Source organism: Heterodontus francisci, chromosome 4 (assembly GCF_036365525.1).
Source record: "Heterodontus francisci isolate sHetFra1 chromosome 4, sHetFra1.hap1, whole genome shotgun sequence".
Classification (NCBI taxonomy): domain Eukaryota; kingdom Metazoa; phylum Chordata; class Chondrichthyes; order Heterodontiformes; family Heterodontidae; genus Heterodontus; species Heterodontus francisci.
This window is the reverse complement of record NC_090374.1, coordinates 2,523,457-2,543,507: the sequence shown is the minus strand read 5'-3', so window position 1 is coordinate 2,543,507 and position 20,051 is coordinate 2,523,457. Positions and strand designations below refer to the sequence as shown.

Genomic DNA, 20,051 nt, shown 5'->3' with positions numbered 1-20,051 from the left:
TCCTCCTCTAACCAAAAAAAAGGACTCGGTGGGGTGTTTATAAGGTAAGGCTTTTTCGATTTCTCTGATTTTATTGTGATTGGTAAAAACTTTTCGTTCCTTTTTCATTTAACTAAGTTTAAACTTAAGATTAAAAATGGCAGGAGATCTCAGACCCGTATCATGCTCCTCTTGCTCAATGTGGGAGCTCAGGGACATGGCTGATGACCCTGACTCCTTCACGTGCAGGAAGTGTGTCCAGCTGCAGCTCTTGTTAGACCGCATGACGGCTCTCGAGCTGCGGATGGACTCACTTTGGAGCATGCGCGATGCTGAGGTGGTCGTGGATAGCACGTTTAGTGAATTGGTCACACCGCAGATTAGGATTGCTGAGGGAGAAAGGGAATGGGTGACCAAAAGGCAGAGAAAGAGCAGGAAGGCAGCGCAGGAGTCCCCTGCGGTCATCTCCCTCCAAAACAAGTATACCGTTTTGGATACTGTTGAGGGAGATGGCTCACCAGGGGAAGGCAGCAGTAGCCAGGTCCATGGCACCGTGGCTGGCTCTGCTGCTCAGAAGGGCGGGAAAAAGAGTGGAAGGGCTATAGTCGTAGGGGATTCGATTGTAAGGGGAGTAGATAGGCGGTTCTGTGGTCGAAAACGAGGCTCCCGAATGGTATGTTGCCTCCCAGGTGCACGGGTCAGGGACGTCTCAGATCGGCTGCAGAACATTCTAAAGGGGGAGGGTGAACAGCCAGTTGTCGTTGTGCACATAGGCACTAATGATATAGGTAAAAAACGGGATGAGGTCCTACAAGCAGAGTTTAGGGAGTTAGGAGCCAAGTTAAAAAGTAGGACCTCAGAGGTAGTAATCTCAGGATTACTACCAGTGCCACGTGATAGTCAGAGTAAAAATGAAAGAATAGTCAGGATGAATGCGTGGCTTGAGAGATGGTGCAGGAAGGAGGGGTTCAGATTTTTGGGACATTGGGACCGGTTCTGGGGGAGGTGGGACTATTACAAATTGGACGGTCTACACCTGGGCCGGACTGGAACCAATGTCCTTGGAGGTGCTTTTGCTAACGCTGTTGGGGAAGGTTTAAACTAATGTGGCAGGGGGATGGGAACCAATTGAGGTCAGTTGACAGTGAGGAGGTAGTAACAAAAGCCTGTAAGAAACTAGATAATGAAGTCAGTGTGACTAAGGGGAAGAACAGGCAGGGAGCAGATGATGAATATAAAGGGACTGGTGGTCTGAGGTGCATTTGTTTTAATGCAAGAAGTGTAGTTGGTAAGGCAGATGAACTTAGGGCTTGGATTAGTACCTGGGAGTATGATGTTATTGCTATTACTGAGACTTGGTTGAGGGAAGGGCATGATTGGCAACTAAATATCCCAGGATATCGATGCTTCAGGCGGGACAGAGAGGGAGGTAAAAGGGGTGGAGGAGTTGCATTACTAGTCAAAGAGGATATCACAGCTGTGCTGAAGGAGGGCACTATGGAGGACTCGAGCAGTGAGGCAATATGGACAGAACTCAGAAATAGGAAGGGTGCGGTAACAATGTTGGGGCTGTACTACAGGCCTCCCAACAGCGAGCGTGAGATAGAGGTACAAATATGTAAACAGATTATGGAAAGATGTAGGAGCAACAGGGTGGTGGTGATAGGAGATTTTAATTTTCCCAACATTGACTGGGATTCGCTTAATGTTGGAGGTCCAGATGGAGCAGAATTTGTAAGGAGCATCCAGGAGGGTTTTCTAGAGCAGTATGTAAATAGTCCAACTCGGGAAGGGGCCATACTGGACCTGGTGTTGGGGAATGAGCCCGGCCAGGTTGTTGAAGTTTCAGTAGGGGACTACTTTGGGAATAGTGATCACAATTCCGTAAGCTTTAAAATACTCATGGACAAAGACGAGAGTGGTCCAAAAGGAAGAGTGCTAAATTGGGGGAAGGCCAACTATACCAAAATTCGGCAGGAGCTGGGAAATGTAGATTGGGAGCAGCTGTTTGAAGGTAAATCCACATGTGATATGTGGGAGGCTTTTAAAGAGAGGTTGATTAGCGTGCAGGAGAGACATGTTCCTGTGAAAATGAGGGATAGAAATGGCAAGATTAGGGAACCATGGATGACAGGTGAAATTGTGAGACTAGCTAAGAGGAAAAAGGAAGCATACATAAGGTCTCGGCGGCTGATGAAAGACGAAGCTTTGAAAGAATATCGGGAATGTAGGACCAATCTGAAACGAGGAATTAAGAGGGCTAAAAGGGGTCATGAAATATCTTTAGCAAACAGGGTTAAGGAAAATCCCAAAGCCTTTTATTCATATATAAGGAGAAAGAGGGTATCTAGAGAAAGGATTGGCCCACTAAAGGACAAAGGAGGAATGTTATGCTTGGACTCAGAGAAAATGGGTGAGATTCTAAACGAGTACTTTGCATCGGTATTCACCGAGGAGAGGGACATGACGGATGTTGAGGTTAGGAACAGATGTTTGATTACTCTAGGTCAAGTCGGCATAAGGAGGGAGGAAGTGTTGGGTATTCTAAAGGGCATTAAGGTGGACAAGTCCCCAGGTCCGGATGGGATCTATCCCAGGTTACTGAGGGAAGCGAGAGAGGAAATAGCTGGGGCCTTAACAGATATCTTTGCAGCATCCTTAAACACGGGTGAGGTCCCGGAGGACTGGAGAATTGCTAATGTTGTCCCCTTGTTTAAGAAGGGTAGCAGGGATAATCCAGGTAATTATAGACCGGTGAGCCTGACGTCAGTGGTAGGGAAGCTGCTGGAGAAGATACTGAGGGATAGGATCTATTCCCATTTGGAAGAAAATGGGCTCATCAGTGATAGGCAACATGGTTTTGTGCAGGGAAGGTCATGTCTTACCAACTTAATAGAATTCTTTGAGGAAGTGACAAAGTTGATTGATGAGGGAAGGGCTGTCGATGTCATATACATGGACTTCAGTAAGGCGTTTGATAAGGTTCCCCATGGCAGGCTGATGGAGAAAGTGAAGGCGCTTGGGGTCCAAGGTGTACTAGCTAGATGGATAAAGAACTGGCTGGGCAACAGGAGACAGAGAGTAGCAGTAGAAGGGAGTTTCTCAAAATGGAGACGTGTGACCAGTGGTGTTCCACAGGGATCCGTGCTGGGACCACTGTTGTTTGTGATATACATAAATGATTTGGAGGCAAGTATAGGTGGACTGATTAGCAAATTTGCAGACGACACTAAGATTGGTGGAGTAGCAGATAGTGAAGGGGACTGTCAGAGAATACAGCAGAATATAGATAGATTGGAGAGTTGGGCAGAGAAATGGCAGATGGAGTTCAATCAGGGCAAATGCGAGGTGATGCATTTTGGAAGATCCAATTCAAGAGTGAACTATACAATAAATGGAAAAGTCCTGGGGAAAATTGATGTCCAGAGAGATTTGGGTGTTCAGGTCCACTGTTCCCTGAAGGTGGCAACGCAGGTAAATAGAGTGGTCAAGAAGGCATACGGCATGCTTTCCTTCATCGGACGGGGTATTGAGTACAAGAGTTGGCAGGTCATGTTACAGTTGTATAGGACTTTGGTTCGGCCACATTTGGAATACTGCGTACAGTTCTGGTCGCCACATTATCAAAAGGATGTGGATGCTTTGGAGAGGGTGCAGAGGAGGTTCACCAGGATGTTGCCTGGTATGGAGGGCGCTAGCTATGAAGAGAGGTTGAGTAGATTAGGATTATTTTCATTAGAAAGACGGAGGTTGAGGGGGGACCTGATTGAGGTGTACAAAATCATGAGAGGTATAGACAGGGTGGATAGCAAGAAGCTTTTTCCCAGAGTGGGGGTTTCAATTACTAGAGGACACGAGTTCAAAGTGAAAGGGGAAAAGTTTAGGGGGGGATATGCGTGGAAAGTTCTTTACGCAGAGAGTGGTGGGCACCTGGAACGCATTGCCAGCGGAGGTGGTAGATGCGGGCACGATGGAGTCTTTTAAGATGTATCTGGACAGATACATGAATGGGCAGGAAGAAAAGAGATACAGAAGATTAGAAAATAGGCGACATGTTTAGAGAGAGGATCTGGATCGGCGCAGGCTTGGAGGGCCGAAGGGCCTGTTCCTGTGCTGTAATTATCTTTGTTCTTTGTTCTCTTTGTATAATGTTGTGGCTATAACAGAGACCTGGCGCCAAGAAGGGCAGGACTGGGTGTTAAATATTCCTGGATACAAGGTGTTCAGGAAAGATAGGAAAGGGAAAAAAGGGGGAGGTGTGGTGGTATTGATTAAGGACAGCATTGCAGTGCTGGAGAAAAAGGATGTCCCAGACGGGTTGAGGACAGAATCAATCTCGCTACAACTAAGGAACAAAAAAGGTGCAGTTGCATTGCTCGTTGTTGTCTATAGACCACCAGCTATTGGGAAGGACACGTGGGAAATAAATTTGCAGGGAAATTACAGAGAGGTGCAAAAATGATTGGATAATTAAAGTCACCCATTATAACTATCCTAACATAGACTGGAATAACAGTAGTGTAAAAGGCAGTGAGGGGCAAGAGTTTCTAGAGTGTGTTCAGGAAAATCTTCTGCAACAGTATGTTGCTAGTCCAATGAGAAAGGAGGCACTGCTGGACCCAGATCTTGGGAATGAGGTGGGCCGAGTGGATCACGTATCAGTAGGAGAGCATTTAGGGGACAGTGATCATTGTATCATCAGGTTTAGGCTCGCTATGGAAAAGGCCAAAGAGCAGTCCAGGGTAAGAATAATTAACTGGGGGAAGGCCAACTTCAATGATAAAGTTGCAGCTGGGGCGAATAAATTGGAGTCAAAAGTTGGCAGGAAGACCGGTAGATAAACGATGGGCTACCTTCAAAGAGGAGATTGTTTGGGCACAGTCAAGGTATGTTCCCTCGAAGGGGAAAGGTATAGCAAACAAATCCAGAGCTTCTTGGATGACAAAAGAGGTAGAGATGAAAATTAAGAAGAAAAAGTGTGCTTATGACAGATGCCAGGTAGAAAATACTATTGAGAACCAGGCTGAATATCGAAGGTCCAGAGGGGAAGTGAAGAAGCAAATAAGAGAAGAAAATAGAGAGCATGAAAAGAGACTGGCAGCTAGCATTAAAGGAAATCCCAAAGTTTTCTATAGGTATATAAATAGTAAAAGGGTGGTGAAAGGAGTGATGCCGATTAGGGACCAGAAAGGGGATTTACACATGGAGGCAGAGAGCATAGCTGAGGTATTAAATGAATATTTTGCATCTTTCTTTACTAAGGAAGATGATGCAACCCAGGCAATGTTGAAAGAGGAGGTAAATCAGACACTAGAGGGATTTAAAATTGATAGAGAGGAAATATTAGATAGGCTGTCTATTAAAGTGGGTAAAACACCAGGACCAGATGAGATGCATCCAAGGATACTGAGGGAAGTGAGGATGGAAATCGCAGAGGCACTGGCCATAATTTTTCAGTCATCTTAGACTCGGGGGTGGTGCCAGAGGACTGGAGAATTGCAAACATTACACCTTGTTCAAAAATGGGTGTAAAGATAAGCCCATCAACTACTGGCCGGTCAGTTTGTAAAGCCTGGCTCGGGTATAAAATTAAAACCCGACCCGGGACCGACCCGACCCAGAGCCCTTGAATTTTATTTCGCACCGACTCGACACGAATCTCCTTCATCTGTTCGGGCAGCAAGCTATTCCTGCAGCTGGAGTTGTGGGGAATCATGGGTAAGCCTGATCCCGTGACTTCCTGGAAGCAGTGTCCAGCCCGACCCGAACCCGAATGCTGGACTCGGAATTTCGACCCGACCTGACCCGAACCCGGCACACGTAGTCGAGTCTAGTCAGGTTCGGGTCGGGTAGCCAGGCTTTACTTCACTGGTGGAAAAACTTCTGGAAAAAATAATTCGGGACAAAATCAATAGTGACATGGACAAATGTGATTTAATTAAGGAAAACCAGCATGGATTTCTGAAGGGAAGATCGTGTTTTACTAACTTGCTGGAGTTTTTTGAGGAGGTAACAGAGAGGGTTGATGAGGTGTACATGGACTTTCACAAGGCGTTTGATACAATGCTACACAACAGACGTGTGAGCAAACTTGGAGCTCATGGAATAAAAGGGATGGTAGCAACATGGATATGGAATTGGCTGAGTGACAGGAAACAAAGAGTGGTGGTTAATGGATTTTTTCAGACTGGAGGAAGGTTTGTAGCAGAGTTCCCCAGGGATAAGTGTTGGAACCCTTGCTTTTCCTGATATATATTAATGATCTAGACCTTGGTAACAGGTCACAATTTCAAAGTTTGCAGATGATACAAAACTTGGAAGCGTTGTGAACTGTGAGCAGGATAGTGTAGAACTTCAAAAGGACATCAACAAGTTGGTGGAATGGGCAGACAGGTGGCAGGTGAAGTTCAATGCAAAGAAATGTGACGTGATTCAATTTGGTGGGAAGAACATGGAAAGACAATATAGAATAAATGGTACAATTCTAAAGGGGGTGAAGAGCAGAGGGACCTGGTGTATATGTGCATAAGTGATTGAAGGTGGCAGGACAGGTTGAGAGAGCGGTTAATAAAGCATACAGTATCCTGGGATAAAAACAGGAAATGCTGGAACCACTCAGCAGGTCTGGCAGCATCTGTGAAAAGAGAAGCAGAGTTAACGTTTCGGGTCAATGACCCTTCTTCGGAACTGACAAATATTAGAAAAGTCACAGGTTATAAGTAGGTGAGGTGGGGTGGGGCAAGAGATAACAAAGGAGGTCGAGATTGGACCAGGCCACATAGCTCACCAAAAGGTCACGGAGCAAAGGCAAACAATATGTTAATGGTGTGTTGAAAGACAAAGCATTAGTACAGATTAGGTGTTAATACACTGAATATTGAACAGCAGCAAGTGCAAACATGAAAAAAAACAGTGGGTAAGCAAACTGAACAAACTAAGATGAAATGAAATAAATGCAAAAAAAAGATTGTAAAAAAATGTAAAAAATAAAGGAAGAAAAAATAACTAAAAATGAAAGTAAAATGGGGGGCTGTCATGCTCTGAAATTATTGAACTCAATGTTCAGTCTGGCAGGCTGTAGTGTGCCTAATCGGTAGATGAGATGCTGTTCCTCGAGCTTGCGTTGATGTTCACTGGAACACTGCAGCAATCCCAGGACAGGGATGTGAGCATGAGAGCAGGGGGGAGTGTTGAAATGGCAAGCAACCGGAAGCTCAGGGTCCTGCTTGCGGACTGAGCGGAGATATTCCGCAAAGCGGTCACCCAGTCTGCGCTTGGTCTCCCCAATGTAGAGGAGACCACACTGTGAGCAGCGAATACAGTATACTACATTGAAAGAAGTACAAGTAAATCACTGCTTCACCTGAAAGGAGTGTTTGGGGCCTGGGATAGTGAGGCGAGAGGAGGTAAATGGGCAGGTATTACACCTCCTGCGATTGCAGGGTAAGGTGCCATGGGACGGGGACGAGGTGGTGGGGGTAATGGAGGAGTGGACCAGGGTGTCGCGGAGGGAACGATCCCTTCGGAATGCTGACAGGGGAAGGGAGGAGAAGATGCGACTGGTAGTGGCATCACGCTGGAGGTGGCGGAAATGGCGGAGGATGATCCTTTGGATATGGAGGCTGATGGGGTGAAAAGTGAGGACAAGGGGAACCCTGTCACGGTTCTGGGAGGGAGGGGAAGGGGTGAGGGTAGAGGTGCGGGGAATAGGCCGGACACGGTTGAGGGCCCTGTCAACCACAGTGGGGGGAAATCCTCGGTTGAGTATACTGTATAATGTAGTATACTGTATTCGCTGCTCACAGTGTGGTCTCCTCTACATTGGGGAGACCAAGCGCAGACTGGGTGACCGCTTTGCGGAACATCTCCGCTCAGTCCGCAAGCAGGACCCTGAGCTTTCGGTTGCTTGCCATTTCAACACTCCCCCCTGCTCTCATGCTCACATCTCTGTCCTGGGATTGCTGCAGTGTTCCAGTGAACATCAATGCAAGCTCGAGGAACAGCATCTCATCTACCGATTAGGCACACTACAGCCTGCCAGACTGAATATTGAGTTCAATAATTTCAGAGCATGACAGCCCCCCATTTTACTTTCATTTTTAGTTATTTTTTCTTCCTTTTTTTTTTACATTCTTTTTTACAATCTTTTTTTTGCATTTATTTCATTTCATCTTAGTTTGTTCGGTTTGCTTACCCACTTTTTTTTTCATGTTTGCACTTGCTGCTGTTCAATATTCAGTGTATTAACACCTAATCTGTACTAATGCTTTGTCTTTCAACACACCATTAACATATTGTTTGCCTTTGCTCCGTGACCTTTTGGTCAGCTATGTGGCCTGGTCCCATCTCGACGTCCTTTGTTATCTCTTGCCCCACCCCCACCTCACCTACTTATAACCTGTGACTTTTCTAATATTTGTCAGTTCCGAAGAAGGGTCATTGACCCGAAACGTTAACTCTGCTTCTCTTTTCACAGATGCTGCCAGACCTGCTGAGTGGTTCCAGCATTTCTTGTTTTTATTTCAGATTTCCAGCATCCGCAGTATTTTGCTTTTATACAGTATCCTGGGCTTTATTAATAGGGGCATAGAATACAAGAGCAAGGAAGTTATGTTGAACTTGTTTAAGACACTAGTTCAGCCTCATCTGGAATATTGCATCCAGTTCTGGGCGCCGCACTTTAGGAAAGATGTGAGGGCATTGCAGAGAGTACAGAAAAGATTCACAAGAATGGTTCCAGGGATGAGGAATTTCAGTTATGAAGATACGTTGGAGAAGTTAGGACTGTTTTCCTTGGAGAAGAGAAGGCTGACAGGTGATTTGATAGAGGTATTCAAAATCATGAGGGGTCTGGACAGAGCAGATAGAGAGAAACTATTCCCACTTGTGAAAGGATCAAGAACGAGAGGGCACAGATTTAAAGTATTTGGTAAGAGAAGCAAAAGTGACATGAGGAAATACTTTTTCACACAGCAACTGGTTAAGGTCTGGAATGCGTTGTCTGAGAACGTGATGAGGCAGGTTCAATTGAAGCATTCAAAAGGGAATGAGACAGTTACATGAAAAGGAAGAATGTGCAGAGTTATGCGGAAAAGTCAGGGGAATGGAACTAAGGGAATTGCTCATTCGGAGAGCCAATGCAGACATGATGGGCCGAAGGGCATGTTTCAGTGCTGTATCTCTCTATGACTCTATGATGGGCCGAATGGTCTCCTTCTGCACTGTAACAATTGTGTGATTCCATTGTAGATTACATTGCATTGCAGCTACCGTAACATCCGCACAGGCACAGTCACAACACTACAATCCAATTTACCCACTGTCATTGTTAATGACCTATCTGGTTCTCAGCACTGCCCCTTAAGCTGCCAATGAGATCTCTGACAAAAGTCGTGGAGATTGGAGGCAGGAGATAAGGAACTGGAATGGACCAAATCAAATATAGGAGAAGTCAAAAAGGTGACATCAAAATCAACACACAGCAGTGGAACCCGAGGGTTTTAAAGCAAGTATACAGATTAAACATCTACATCTCAAGGGCAATTAGGGATGGGTAATAAATGCTGGCCTTGCCAGCAACGCTCACATCCCAAGAATGAATGAATGAAAAACAATTTTTTGTCCGTTTCGTATTTTTAACATCTGATCAATTAGTTCAGGAACCGGTGAGCCTGAAGGTAAGGAAGCATGAGCTTCAGGGACAGGGATGATAAAACACCTCAAGCGATGTCAGCACAAGGGAAGGAGCAGATTGGAGAGTAGCTGATGAGCGCTTTTTCGTTTACGCAGATCGAGGAAAGTCTTCAGTATATTTCTGGTAAATTTAGCTAGTGGCCTAATAAATATAGGCATGGCATTGCACCGCAGATCCTGGACAAGTTAACAAAGCTTCAGTTCGAAGTCTTGGCCCACCTGTGCAATGTGAAAACTCCAGGACACTCTTCCTAGCCTGGACAACCACATGTGCATGCGCAAGATAGAATGTTACGGGGTTAGAATGGTTCAAGAGGTGGTAAGCCCTTCTGCCATCCCCATTTCCTTTAGCAACCTGGGATGCAAGCCATCTGGACCAGATGACATATCCATCCTAAGCATAGCCAGCCTTTCCAGTACATCCTGTCCATCAATTTTCACCCCAGCCATTACCTCTACCATCTTCGCTTCCACCTATATTTTTTCAGAACACCCTTCCTTAGTAAACACCGATACAAAGTACTCATACTTGACAGATATTTGATCTCTCAGGGAATCAAGTCATATGGGGAGCATGCAGGAAAGTGGAGTTGAGGTAGATGATCAACCAGGATCATATTGAATGGAGCAGCAGGATCAAGGGGCCGAAAGGTCTGCTCCTGCTCTTACTCATTACGTTCTTACAAATCCATGACCTCAAGAGCTGTAAGTGTACCAATCCATGTCCTGGAGCGGAGTGTTAGTGTTTTGCACGCCTCATACCTGCACGGTCCATTTTGAAATCCTGAATCTAACGCTCTCACCCAAGCTGCTTACCTCAGGGTGCTAAACTGAGCTGGGGCAGTTTTAATCACAGAGCGAAGGAACTTCTTGCGTTTTTCTGCTCTTTGCATAATCTCGCCTGTGGATTCGATCTCCTTGGCATGCTGTGCCCCATCTGAGTCGTCATCCTTCTGATTCTGTGACTTCATTGCTTTTTCTGTCTCCATCGTCGTGTCACGAAACCACTGTGCAATGTAAAATTTCCTAGCAAACTTAAAAACAAACACACACTTAACTTAAGAAGCATAACAAATAGGAGGAGTAGACCATACGGCCCCTCGAGCCTGCACCCCATTTAATATACCCATGGCTGATCTTCTATCTCCACTCCAGTTTCCTGCCCGCTCTCCACAACCCTTGATTCCCTGAGAGATCAAAAATCTGACTACCTAAGCTTTAAATATGTTCAACGATGGAGCATCGACAACCTTCCGGGGTAGAGTATTCCAAAGATTGACAACCCTTTGAGTGAAGAAATTTCTCATGTCACTCCTGAATGACCGGCCCCTTATCCTAAGACTGTGTTCCTGTGTTCTAGATTACCCCAGTCAGGTGAAACAACCTCTTTGTGTCTACCCTGTCAAGCTCCTTCAGAATTTTGCATGTTTCAATGAGATCAACTCTCATTCTTCTAAACTCCAGAGAGTATAGGACCAATTTGAACACACAAATCAAGGCTGACATTCCAGTGCAAGACTAAGGGAATGCTGCACTGTCGGAGGTGCCGTCTTTCAAATGAGACATGAAAGAGAGGCCCCAACTGCCTGCTCAGGTGGATGCAAAACGGCCCATGGCACTATTTCAAACAAGAGCAGGGGAGTTATCCTTGGTGTCCTGGCCAATATTTATCCCTCAATCAACATCACAAAGTCAGATTATCTGGTCATTATCACATTGCTGTTTGTGAGAGTTTGTTGTGCGCATACTGGCTGTCGCATTTCCTACATTACAACAGTAACTACACACTTCAAAAGTACTTCATTGGTTGTAAAACGCTTCAAGATGTCTGGTGGTCATAAAAAGCACTATACAACTGCACGTCTTTCTTTCTTTCAATTTACTCAGCCTATCATTGGACAACCCTCTCAGCCCAGGAATCAATCTAATGAGCCTTCGGTGTACTGACTCCAAGGTAAGTATACCCTTCCTTAGATATGGAGACCAAAACTGTGCACAGCACTCCAGGTGTGGTCTCACCGAAGCCCTGTACAATTGTAGCAAGACTTTGTTAGTCTTGGACTCCAATTCCCTCACAATAAAGGCCAACATGCCATTTGCGTTCCTAATTTTTTGCTGGACCTGCATGTTAACATTCTGTAAGATAAAAGCAAAATATTGCAAATGCTGGAAATCTGAAACAAAAACAGAAAATGCTGGAAATACTCAGGTCAGGCAGCACCTGTGAAGAGAAAAACCGTTAATATTTCAGGTCTGTGTGAGCTTTCATCAGAACTGGCAAGTTAGAAATGTAATACGTTTTGAGCAAGTGAAAGGGGGACAAGGAAGAACATCAAAAGGAAACGTCTATAATGGAGTGGAGGGCAGAGAGATAAAATGACAAAGTTATGGTAGAAAGCCAAGGGGAGCAGTAATGGGACAAGTAAAAAGACAAAAGATGTGTGCGGATGAGGTGTGAACGGCAGAGAGCAGCCGTCCGAACACATAGTAAAGGATTAAGCAACGGTTTGGGGGGCGGGGGATCGGTTTGCTGGATGAACAAATAAAAAAAATAAGACAAAATAGGGGCAGACGTCATGATCTAAAATTATTGAACACAAGGTCGAGTCCAGAAGGTTGTAAATCATCCAGTCAAAAGATGAGGCGCTGTTCTTTGAGCCTGCGTTGCACTTCATTGGAACACTGTAGCAGGTCAAGGACAGAAAGGTCAGAGTGGGAGCAAGGTGGAGAATTAAAATGACAAGTGTCACGAAAAGGTGCCAGGTTGAATGATGATTCTTTTAATCCAACAGCTGGAAAACTGAGTATTAAACTGGTGGAGACAAACCACTCAAACCTTGCGAGCTTTGAACTCTGCCTGCTGACCATGAGCACAGAGGCATATTCCCTGCTGCAGACTGTAGTGTTCAGTGGTTAATTGATTTGTGTTTGATTGCGATAGACTGTTCACCAATCGATGCTCACTAGGCTTAATTACTTAAGCCTGAGGGGAGAACTGAGAGTAGAGAACGTTCCGGAAAGAATAGAGCCCACCCACCCACCCCCCGCCCCCCCCCTCCCGGCAGGGAATCAGCTGCATTGGTGCCTCCCAAAGAACAAAGAACAGTACATCACAGGAACAGGCCATTCGGCCCTCCAAGCCTGCGCCGATCTTGATACCTGTCTAAACTAAAACCTTCTGCACTTCCGGGGTCCGTATCCCTCTATTCCCATCCTATTTATGTATTTGTCAAGATGCCTGTTAAACGTCACTATCGTACCTGCTTCCGGCAGCAAGTTCCAGGCACTCACCACCCTCTGTGTAAAGAACTTGCCTCGCACATCCCCTCTAAACTTTGCCCCTCGCACCTTAAACCTATATCCCTTAGTAACTGACTCTTCCACCCTGGGAAAAAGCTTCTGACTATCCACTCTGTCCATGCCACTCAAAACTTTGTGAACCTCTATCATGTCGCCCCTCCACCTCCGTCGTTCCAGTGAAAACAATCCGGGTTTATCCAACCTCTCCTTATAGCTAATGCCCTCCAGACCAGGCAACACCCTGGTAAACCTCTTCTGTACCCTCTCCAAAGCCTCCACGTCCTTCTGGTAGTGTGGCGACCAGAATTGCACACAATATTCCAAGTGTGGCCTAACTAAAGTTCTGTACAGCTGCAGCATGACTTGCCAATTTTTATACTGTATGCCCCGACCGATGAAGGCAAGCATGCCGTATACCTTCTTGACTACCTTATCCACCTGCGTTGCCACTTTCAGTGACCTGTGGACCTGTACGCCCAGATCTCTCTGCCTGTCAATACTCCTAAGGGTTCTGCCATTTACTGTATACATCCCACCTGTATTAAACCTTCCAAAATGCATTACCTCACATTTGTCCGGATTAAACTCCATCTGCCATTTCTCCGCCCAAGTCTCCAACTGATCTATATCCTGCTGTATCCTCTCACAATCCTCATCACTATCGGCAACTCCACCAAGCTTTGTGTCGTCCGCAAACTTACTAATCAGACCAGCTACATTTTCCTCCAAATCATTTATATATACGACAAACAGCAAAAGTCCCAGCACTGATCCCTGCGGAACACCACTAGTAACAGCCCTCCATTCAGAAAAGCACCCTTCCACTGCTACCCTGTCTTCTATGACCGAGCCAGTTCTGTATCCATCTTGCCAGCTCACCTCTGATCCAGTGTGACTTCACCTTTTGTACCAGTCTGCCATGAGGGCCCCTTGTCAAAGGCTTTACTGAAGTCCATACAGACAACATCCACTGCCCTTCCTTCATCAATGATCTTCGTCACTTCCTCAAAAAACTCAATCAAGTTAGTGAGACACGACCTCCCGTTCACAAAGCCATGCTGCCTCTCGCTAATAAGTCCATTTGTTTCCAAATGGGAGTAAATCCTGTCCTGAAGAATCCTCTCTAATAATTTCCCTACCACTGATGTAAAGCTCACCGGCCTATAATTTCCTGGATTATCCTTGCTACCCTTCTTAAACAAAGGAACAACATTGGCTATTCTCCAGTTCTCTGGGACCTCACATGTAGCCAATGAGGATACAAAGATTTCTGTCAAGGCCCCAGCAATTTCTTCCCTTGCCTCCCTCAGTATTCTGGGGTAGATCCCATCAGGTCCTGGGGACTTATCTACCTTAATGCTTTGCAAAACGCCCAACACCACCTCCTTTTTGATAACGACATGACCCAGACTATCTACACTCCCTTCCCTAGACTCATCATCCACAAAGTCCTTCTCTTTGGTGTACTCATTTATGGGTAGGCGGTGGCGTAGTGGTATTATCAATGGACTAGTAACCCAGAGACTCAGGGTATTTCTCTGGGGACATGGGTTTGAATCCCACCACAGCAGAAGGTGGAATTTGAATTTAATTCATAAATCTGGAATTAAAAAGCTAGTCTAATGATGGCCATGAAACCATTGTCGATTGTTGTAAAAACCCATCTGGTTCACTAATGTCCTTTAGGGAAAGAAATCTGCTGTCCTTACCTGGTCTGGCCTACATGTGACTCCAGACCCACAGCCAAGTGGTTGACTCTTACGTGCCCTCTGAAATGGCCCAGCAAGCCACTCAGTACAAGGGCAATTAGGGATGGGCAATAAATGCGGGCTGAGCCAGCGACGTCCACATCCCATGAATGATAAAAAAATAAAATTTAGTACCTCGCCCATTTCCTCTGGCTCCAAACAAAGAATCCCATCTCTGTCCTTGAGTGGGCCAACCCTTTCCCTGGTTACCCTCTTGCTCTTTATATACGTATAAAAAGCCTTGGGATTCTCCTTAATCCTGTTTGCCAATGACTTTTCATGACCCCTTTTAGCCCTCCTAATTCCTTGCTTAAGTTCCTTCCTACTGTCTTTATATTGCTCAAGGGCTTCGTCTGTTCCCAGCCTTCAAGCCCTTACGAATGCTTCCTTTTTCTTTTTGACTGGGCTCACAATATCCCTCGTTATCCAAGGTTCCCGAAACTTGCCAAACTTATCCTCCTTCCTCACAGGAACTTGCCCGGTCCTGGATTCTAATCAACTGATTCTATTCAAAGAACCACTGAATCAGCGTCCACATCTTCAAACTGGAAGCCTCAATCCGAATATCATGGGACCACCGAATTTAGCCTGAAGCCATCTGAGTCACCAACCTCCACAGACTGTATACCTCTTATTTATCTGGAGTCTAATGCAACCAATCTATCCATCACCACTCTGTAATCTGTTTGCGGAGCGAGGGGGTGCGGAGCGAGAGGGGCGAGGGGGTGCGGAGCGAGAGGGTGCGGAGCGAGAGGGGCGAGGGGGTGCGGAGCGAGAGGGGCGAGGGGGTGCGGAGCGAGAGGGGCGAGGGAGTGCGGAGCGAGAGACAGAAAGTTAGAGCATAGTTTATTATTTTACTTAGATAGGAAAGATGTAAAGGTAACAGGGTTGTAGTGTTGGGTAATTTTAACATCCCCTATATTGACTGGGACTCACTTAGTGCTAGGGGCTTCGATGGGGCAGAATTTGTAAGGAGCATCCAGGAGGGCTTCTTGAAACAATACGTAGATAATCCAACTAGGGATGGGGCCGTACTGGACCTGGTATTGGGGAATGAGCCTGGCCAGGTGGTCGAAGTTTCAGTAGGGGAGCATTTCAGGAACAGTGACCATAATTCCATAAGTTTTAAGGTACTTGTGGATAAGGATAAGAGTAGTCCTCGGGTGAAGGTGCTAAATTGGGGGACTGCTAATTATAACAATATTAGGCAGGAACTCAAGAATTTAGATTGGGGGCGGCTGTTTGAGGGTAAATCAACATCTGACATGTGGGACGCTTTCAAATGTCAGTTGATTAGAATCCAGGACCAGCATGTTCCTGTGAGGAAGAAGGATAAGTTTGGCAAGTTTCAGGAACCTTGGATAACGCGGGATATTGTGAGCCTCGTCAAAAAGAAAAAGGAAGCATTCGTAAGGGCTGGAAGGCTAGGAACAGACGAATCCCTTGAGGAATATAAGGACAGTAGGAAGGAACTTAAGCAAGGAGTCAGGAGGGCTAAAAGGGGTTATGAGAAGTCATTGGCAAACAGGATTAAGGAAAATCCCAAGGCTTTTTATATGTATATAAAGAGCAAGAGGGTAACCAGGGAAAGGGTTGGCCCACTCAAGGACAGAGAAGGGAATCTGTGTGTGGAGCCAGAGGAAATGGGCGAGGTACTAAATGAGTACTTTGCATCAGTATTCACCAAGGAGAAGGACTTGGTGGATGATGAGCCTAGGGAAGGGAGTGTAGATAGTCTCAGTCATCTCATTATCAAAAAGGAGGTGGCGTTGGGTGTCTTGCAAAGCATTAAGGCAGATAAGTCCCCAGGGCCTGATGGGATCTACCCCAGAATACTGAGGGAGGCAAGGGAAGAAATTGCTGGGGCCTTGACAGAAATCTTTGCATCCTCATTGGCTACAGTTGAGGTCCCAGAGGACTGGAAAATAGCCAATGTTCTTCCTTTGTTTAAGAAGGGTAGCAAGGATAATCCAGGAAATTATAGGCTGGTGAGCCTTACATCAGTGGTAGGGAAATTATTAGAGAGGATTCTTCGGGACAGGATTTACTCCCATTTGGAAACAAACAAACTTAATAGCGAGAGGCAGCATGGTTTTGTGAAGGGGAGGTCGTGTCTCACGAATGTAATTGAGTTTTTTGAGGAAGTGACAAAGATGATTGACGAAGGAAGGGCAGTGGATGTTGTCTGTATGGACTTCAGTAAAGCCTTTGACGAGGGCCCTCATGGCAGACTGATACAAAAGGTGAAGTCACATAGGATCAGAGGGGAGCTGGCAAGATGGATACAGAACTGGCTCTGTCATAGAAGACAGAGGGTAGCAGTGGAAGGGTACTTTTCTGAATGGAGGGATGTTACTAGTGGTGTTCCGCAGGGAACAGTGCTGGTACCTTTGCTGTTTGTCGTATATATAAATGATTTGGAGAAAAATGTAGCTGGTCTGATTAGTAAGTTTGCGGACGACACAAAGGTTGGTGGAGTTGCAGACAGTGATGAGGATTGTTAGAGGATACAGCAGGATATAGATCGGTTTGAGACTTGGGCGGAGAAATGGCAGATGGAGTTTAATCCAGACAAATGTGAGGTAATGCATTTTGGAAGGTCTAATGCAGGTGAGAAGTATACAGTAAATGGCAGAACCCTTAGGAGTATTGACAGGCAGAGAGATCTGGGTGTACAGGTCCACAGGTCACTGAAAGTGGCAACGCAGGTGGATAAGGTAGTCAAGGCGGCATACGACATGCTTACCTTCATCGGTCGGGGCATAGAGTATAAAAATTGGCAAGTCATGCTGCAGCTGTACAGAACTTTAGTTAGGCCACACTTGAAATATTGCGTGCAATTCTGGTCGCCATGCTACCAGAAGGACGTGGAGGCTTTGGAGAGGGTACAGAAGAGGTTTACCAGGATGTTGCCTGGTCTGGAAGGCATTAGCTATGAGGAAAGGTTGGATAGACTCGGATTGTTTTCACTGGAACGATGGAGGTGGAGGGGCGACATGTTAGAGGTTTACAAAGTTATGAGCGGCATGGACAGAGTGGATAGTCAGAAGCTTTTTCCCAGGGTGGAAGAATCACTTACTAGGGAACATAGGTTTAAGGTGAGAGGGGCAAAGTTTAGAGGGGATGTGCGAGGCAAGTTCTTTGCACAGAGGGTGGTGAGTGCCTAGAACTTGTTGCCGGGGGAGGTGGTGGAAGCAGGTACCAGAGAGACGTTTCAGAGGCATCTTGACAAATACATGAATAGGATGGGGAAACAGGGATACGGACCCCGGAAGTGCAGAAGGTGTTAGTTTAGGCAGGCATCAAGATCGATCACAACTAGTTGCATGTTTGCATCTCATCAACGGAATAATACATTGTGCATTATTAAATGGTGTAATGCTCTTGGCCTTGTAAGTCAACTTTGGCTTGCCTATTTTGTCTCATTACTATTTTTAGCTAAGTCAAAAATGCATTTTTTAAATGTTTCCCATTTGGCTAGAAAGAAAATTAAGAAATCTCCTTGCTTTGTTACTAGGGGCCATAGTTTTAAGGTGAGAGGGGCAAAGTTTGGAGGGGATGTGCGAGGCAAGTTCTTTACACAGAGGGTGGTGAGTGCTTGGAACTTGTTGCCGGGGTAGGTGGTGGAAGCAGGTACCATAGAGACGTTCAAGAGGCATCTTGACAAATACATGAATAGGATGGGAATAGAGGGATACGGTCCCCGGAAGTGCAGAAGGTTTTAGTTTAAGCAGGCATCAAGATCGGCGCAGGCTTGGAGGGCCGAATGGCCTGTTCCTGTGCTGTACTGTTCTTTGTTCTTTAATACCTTAAGAGTAAGAGGATAACTAAGGAGACAGTAGGGCCCTTAAAGGTAACCTATGTGTAGGAGCAGAAGATATTGGTATGGTTCTTAATGAATACTTTGAATCTATCTTCACAAAAGAGGGGGACGATGCAGATATTGTAGTTAAGGAGGAAGAGTGTGAATTATTGGATGTGATAAACATAGGGAGAGTGGAAGTATTAATGGGATTAGCATCCTTGAAAGTTGATAAATCACCAGGGCCAGATGAAATGTACCCCAAGCTGTTAAAATAAACAAGGGACGAAATAGCAGAAGGTGTGACCATCATTTTCCAGTCCTCACTGGATACAGGTGTGGTTCCGGAGGATTGGACGTTGTACCTTTGTTCAAAAAGGGAGCGAGGGATAGACCGAATAATTACAGGCCAGTCAGTCTAACCTCAGCGGTGGGCAAATTATTGGAATCAATTCTGAGACACAGGATAAACTGTCACTTAGAAAGGCACAGATTAATCAAGGAAAGTCAGCATGGATTTGTTAAGGGAAGATTTTGTTTGACCAACCTGATCGAATTTTTTGAAGTAACAAGGAAGACAGATGAGGGTAGTGCAGTTGTTGTGCTCTACATGGATTTTAGCAAGGCTTTTGACAAGGTCCCACAAGGCAGACATGCTAAAAAAAATTAATGGGTTCCAGGGAAATGCAGCAAAGTGGATACAAAATTGGCTCAGTGGCAGGAAACAAAGGGTTATTGTTGATGGCTGTTTTAGCAACTGGAGGGCTGTTTCCAGTGGCGTTCCGCAGGGCTCAGCACTGGGTCCCCTTTTTGTGGTGTCTATTAACGATTTGGATGCAAATGTAGGGGACATGATCAAGAAGTTTGTGGACGACACAAAGATTGGCCGTGTGGTAGATTGCGAGGAGGATACCTGTAGGCTGCAGGGAGATATTGGTGGCTTGGTCAGTTGGGCAAACAAGTAGCAAATGGAATTCAACTTGGAGAAGTGTGAGGTGATGCATTTGGGGAGGTCAAATAAGGCAAAGGAATACACGATTAATGGGAAAACACTGAGAAGTGTAGAGGAAGTAAGGGATCTTGGAGTGAGTGTCCACAGATCCCTGAAGGTAGCAGGACAGGCCAATAAGGTGGTTAAGAAGGCATATGGAATCCTTTCCTTTATTAGCCGAGGTATAGAATATAAGAGCAGGGAAGTTATGCTGCAACTGTATAACTCATGAGTTAGGCCACAAATTGAGCACGGTTTGCAGTTCTGGTCACCTCATTGCAGAAAGGATGTGATTGCACGAGAGGGTATAGAGGAGATTTGCGAGGATGTTTCCAGGACTGGAAAAATGCAGCGGAGGAAAGATTGGATAGACTGGAGTTGCTCTCCTTGGAACAGAGAAGGCTGAGGGGAGATCTGATTGAAATGTACAACATTTTCAGGGGCCTGGATAGAGTGGAGGTATTCACCTGAGCAGAGAGGTCAGTGACGAGGGGGCATAGATTTAAAGTGATTGGTAGAAAAATTAGAGGGGAGATGA

At 45.7% G+C, this 20,051-nt stretch overlaps 1 protein-coding gene across 1 annotated transcript in view; it reads right to left on the bottom strand.

The window, feature by feature from the left end:
* The window catches only part of LOC137368865 (nipped-B-like protein), a 693,066-nt gene that overhangs the window by 255,017 nt on the left and 417,998 nt on the right, over window positions 1-20,051 (bottom strand). The window contains exon 27 of the mRNA XM_068029073.1: window positions 10,489-10,706. Coding sequence (XP_067885174.1) covers window positions 10,489-10,706 — 218 coding nt within the window. The remainder of the gene's footprint in view (window positions 1-10,488; window positions 10,707-20,051) is intronic.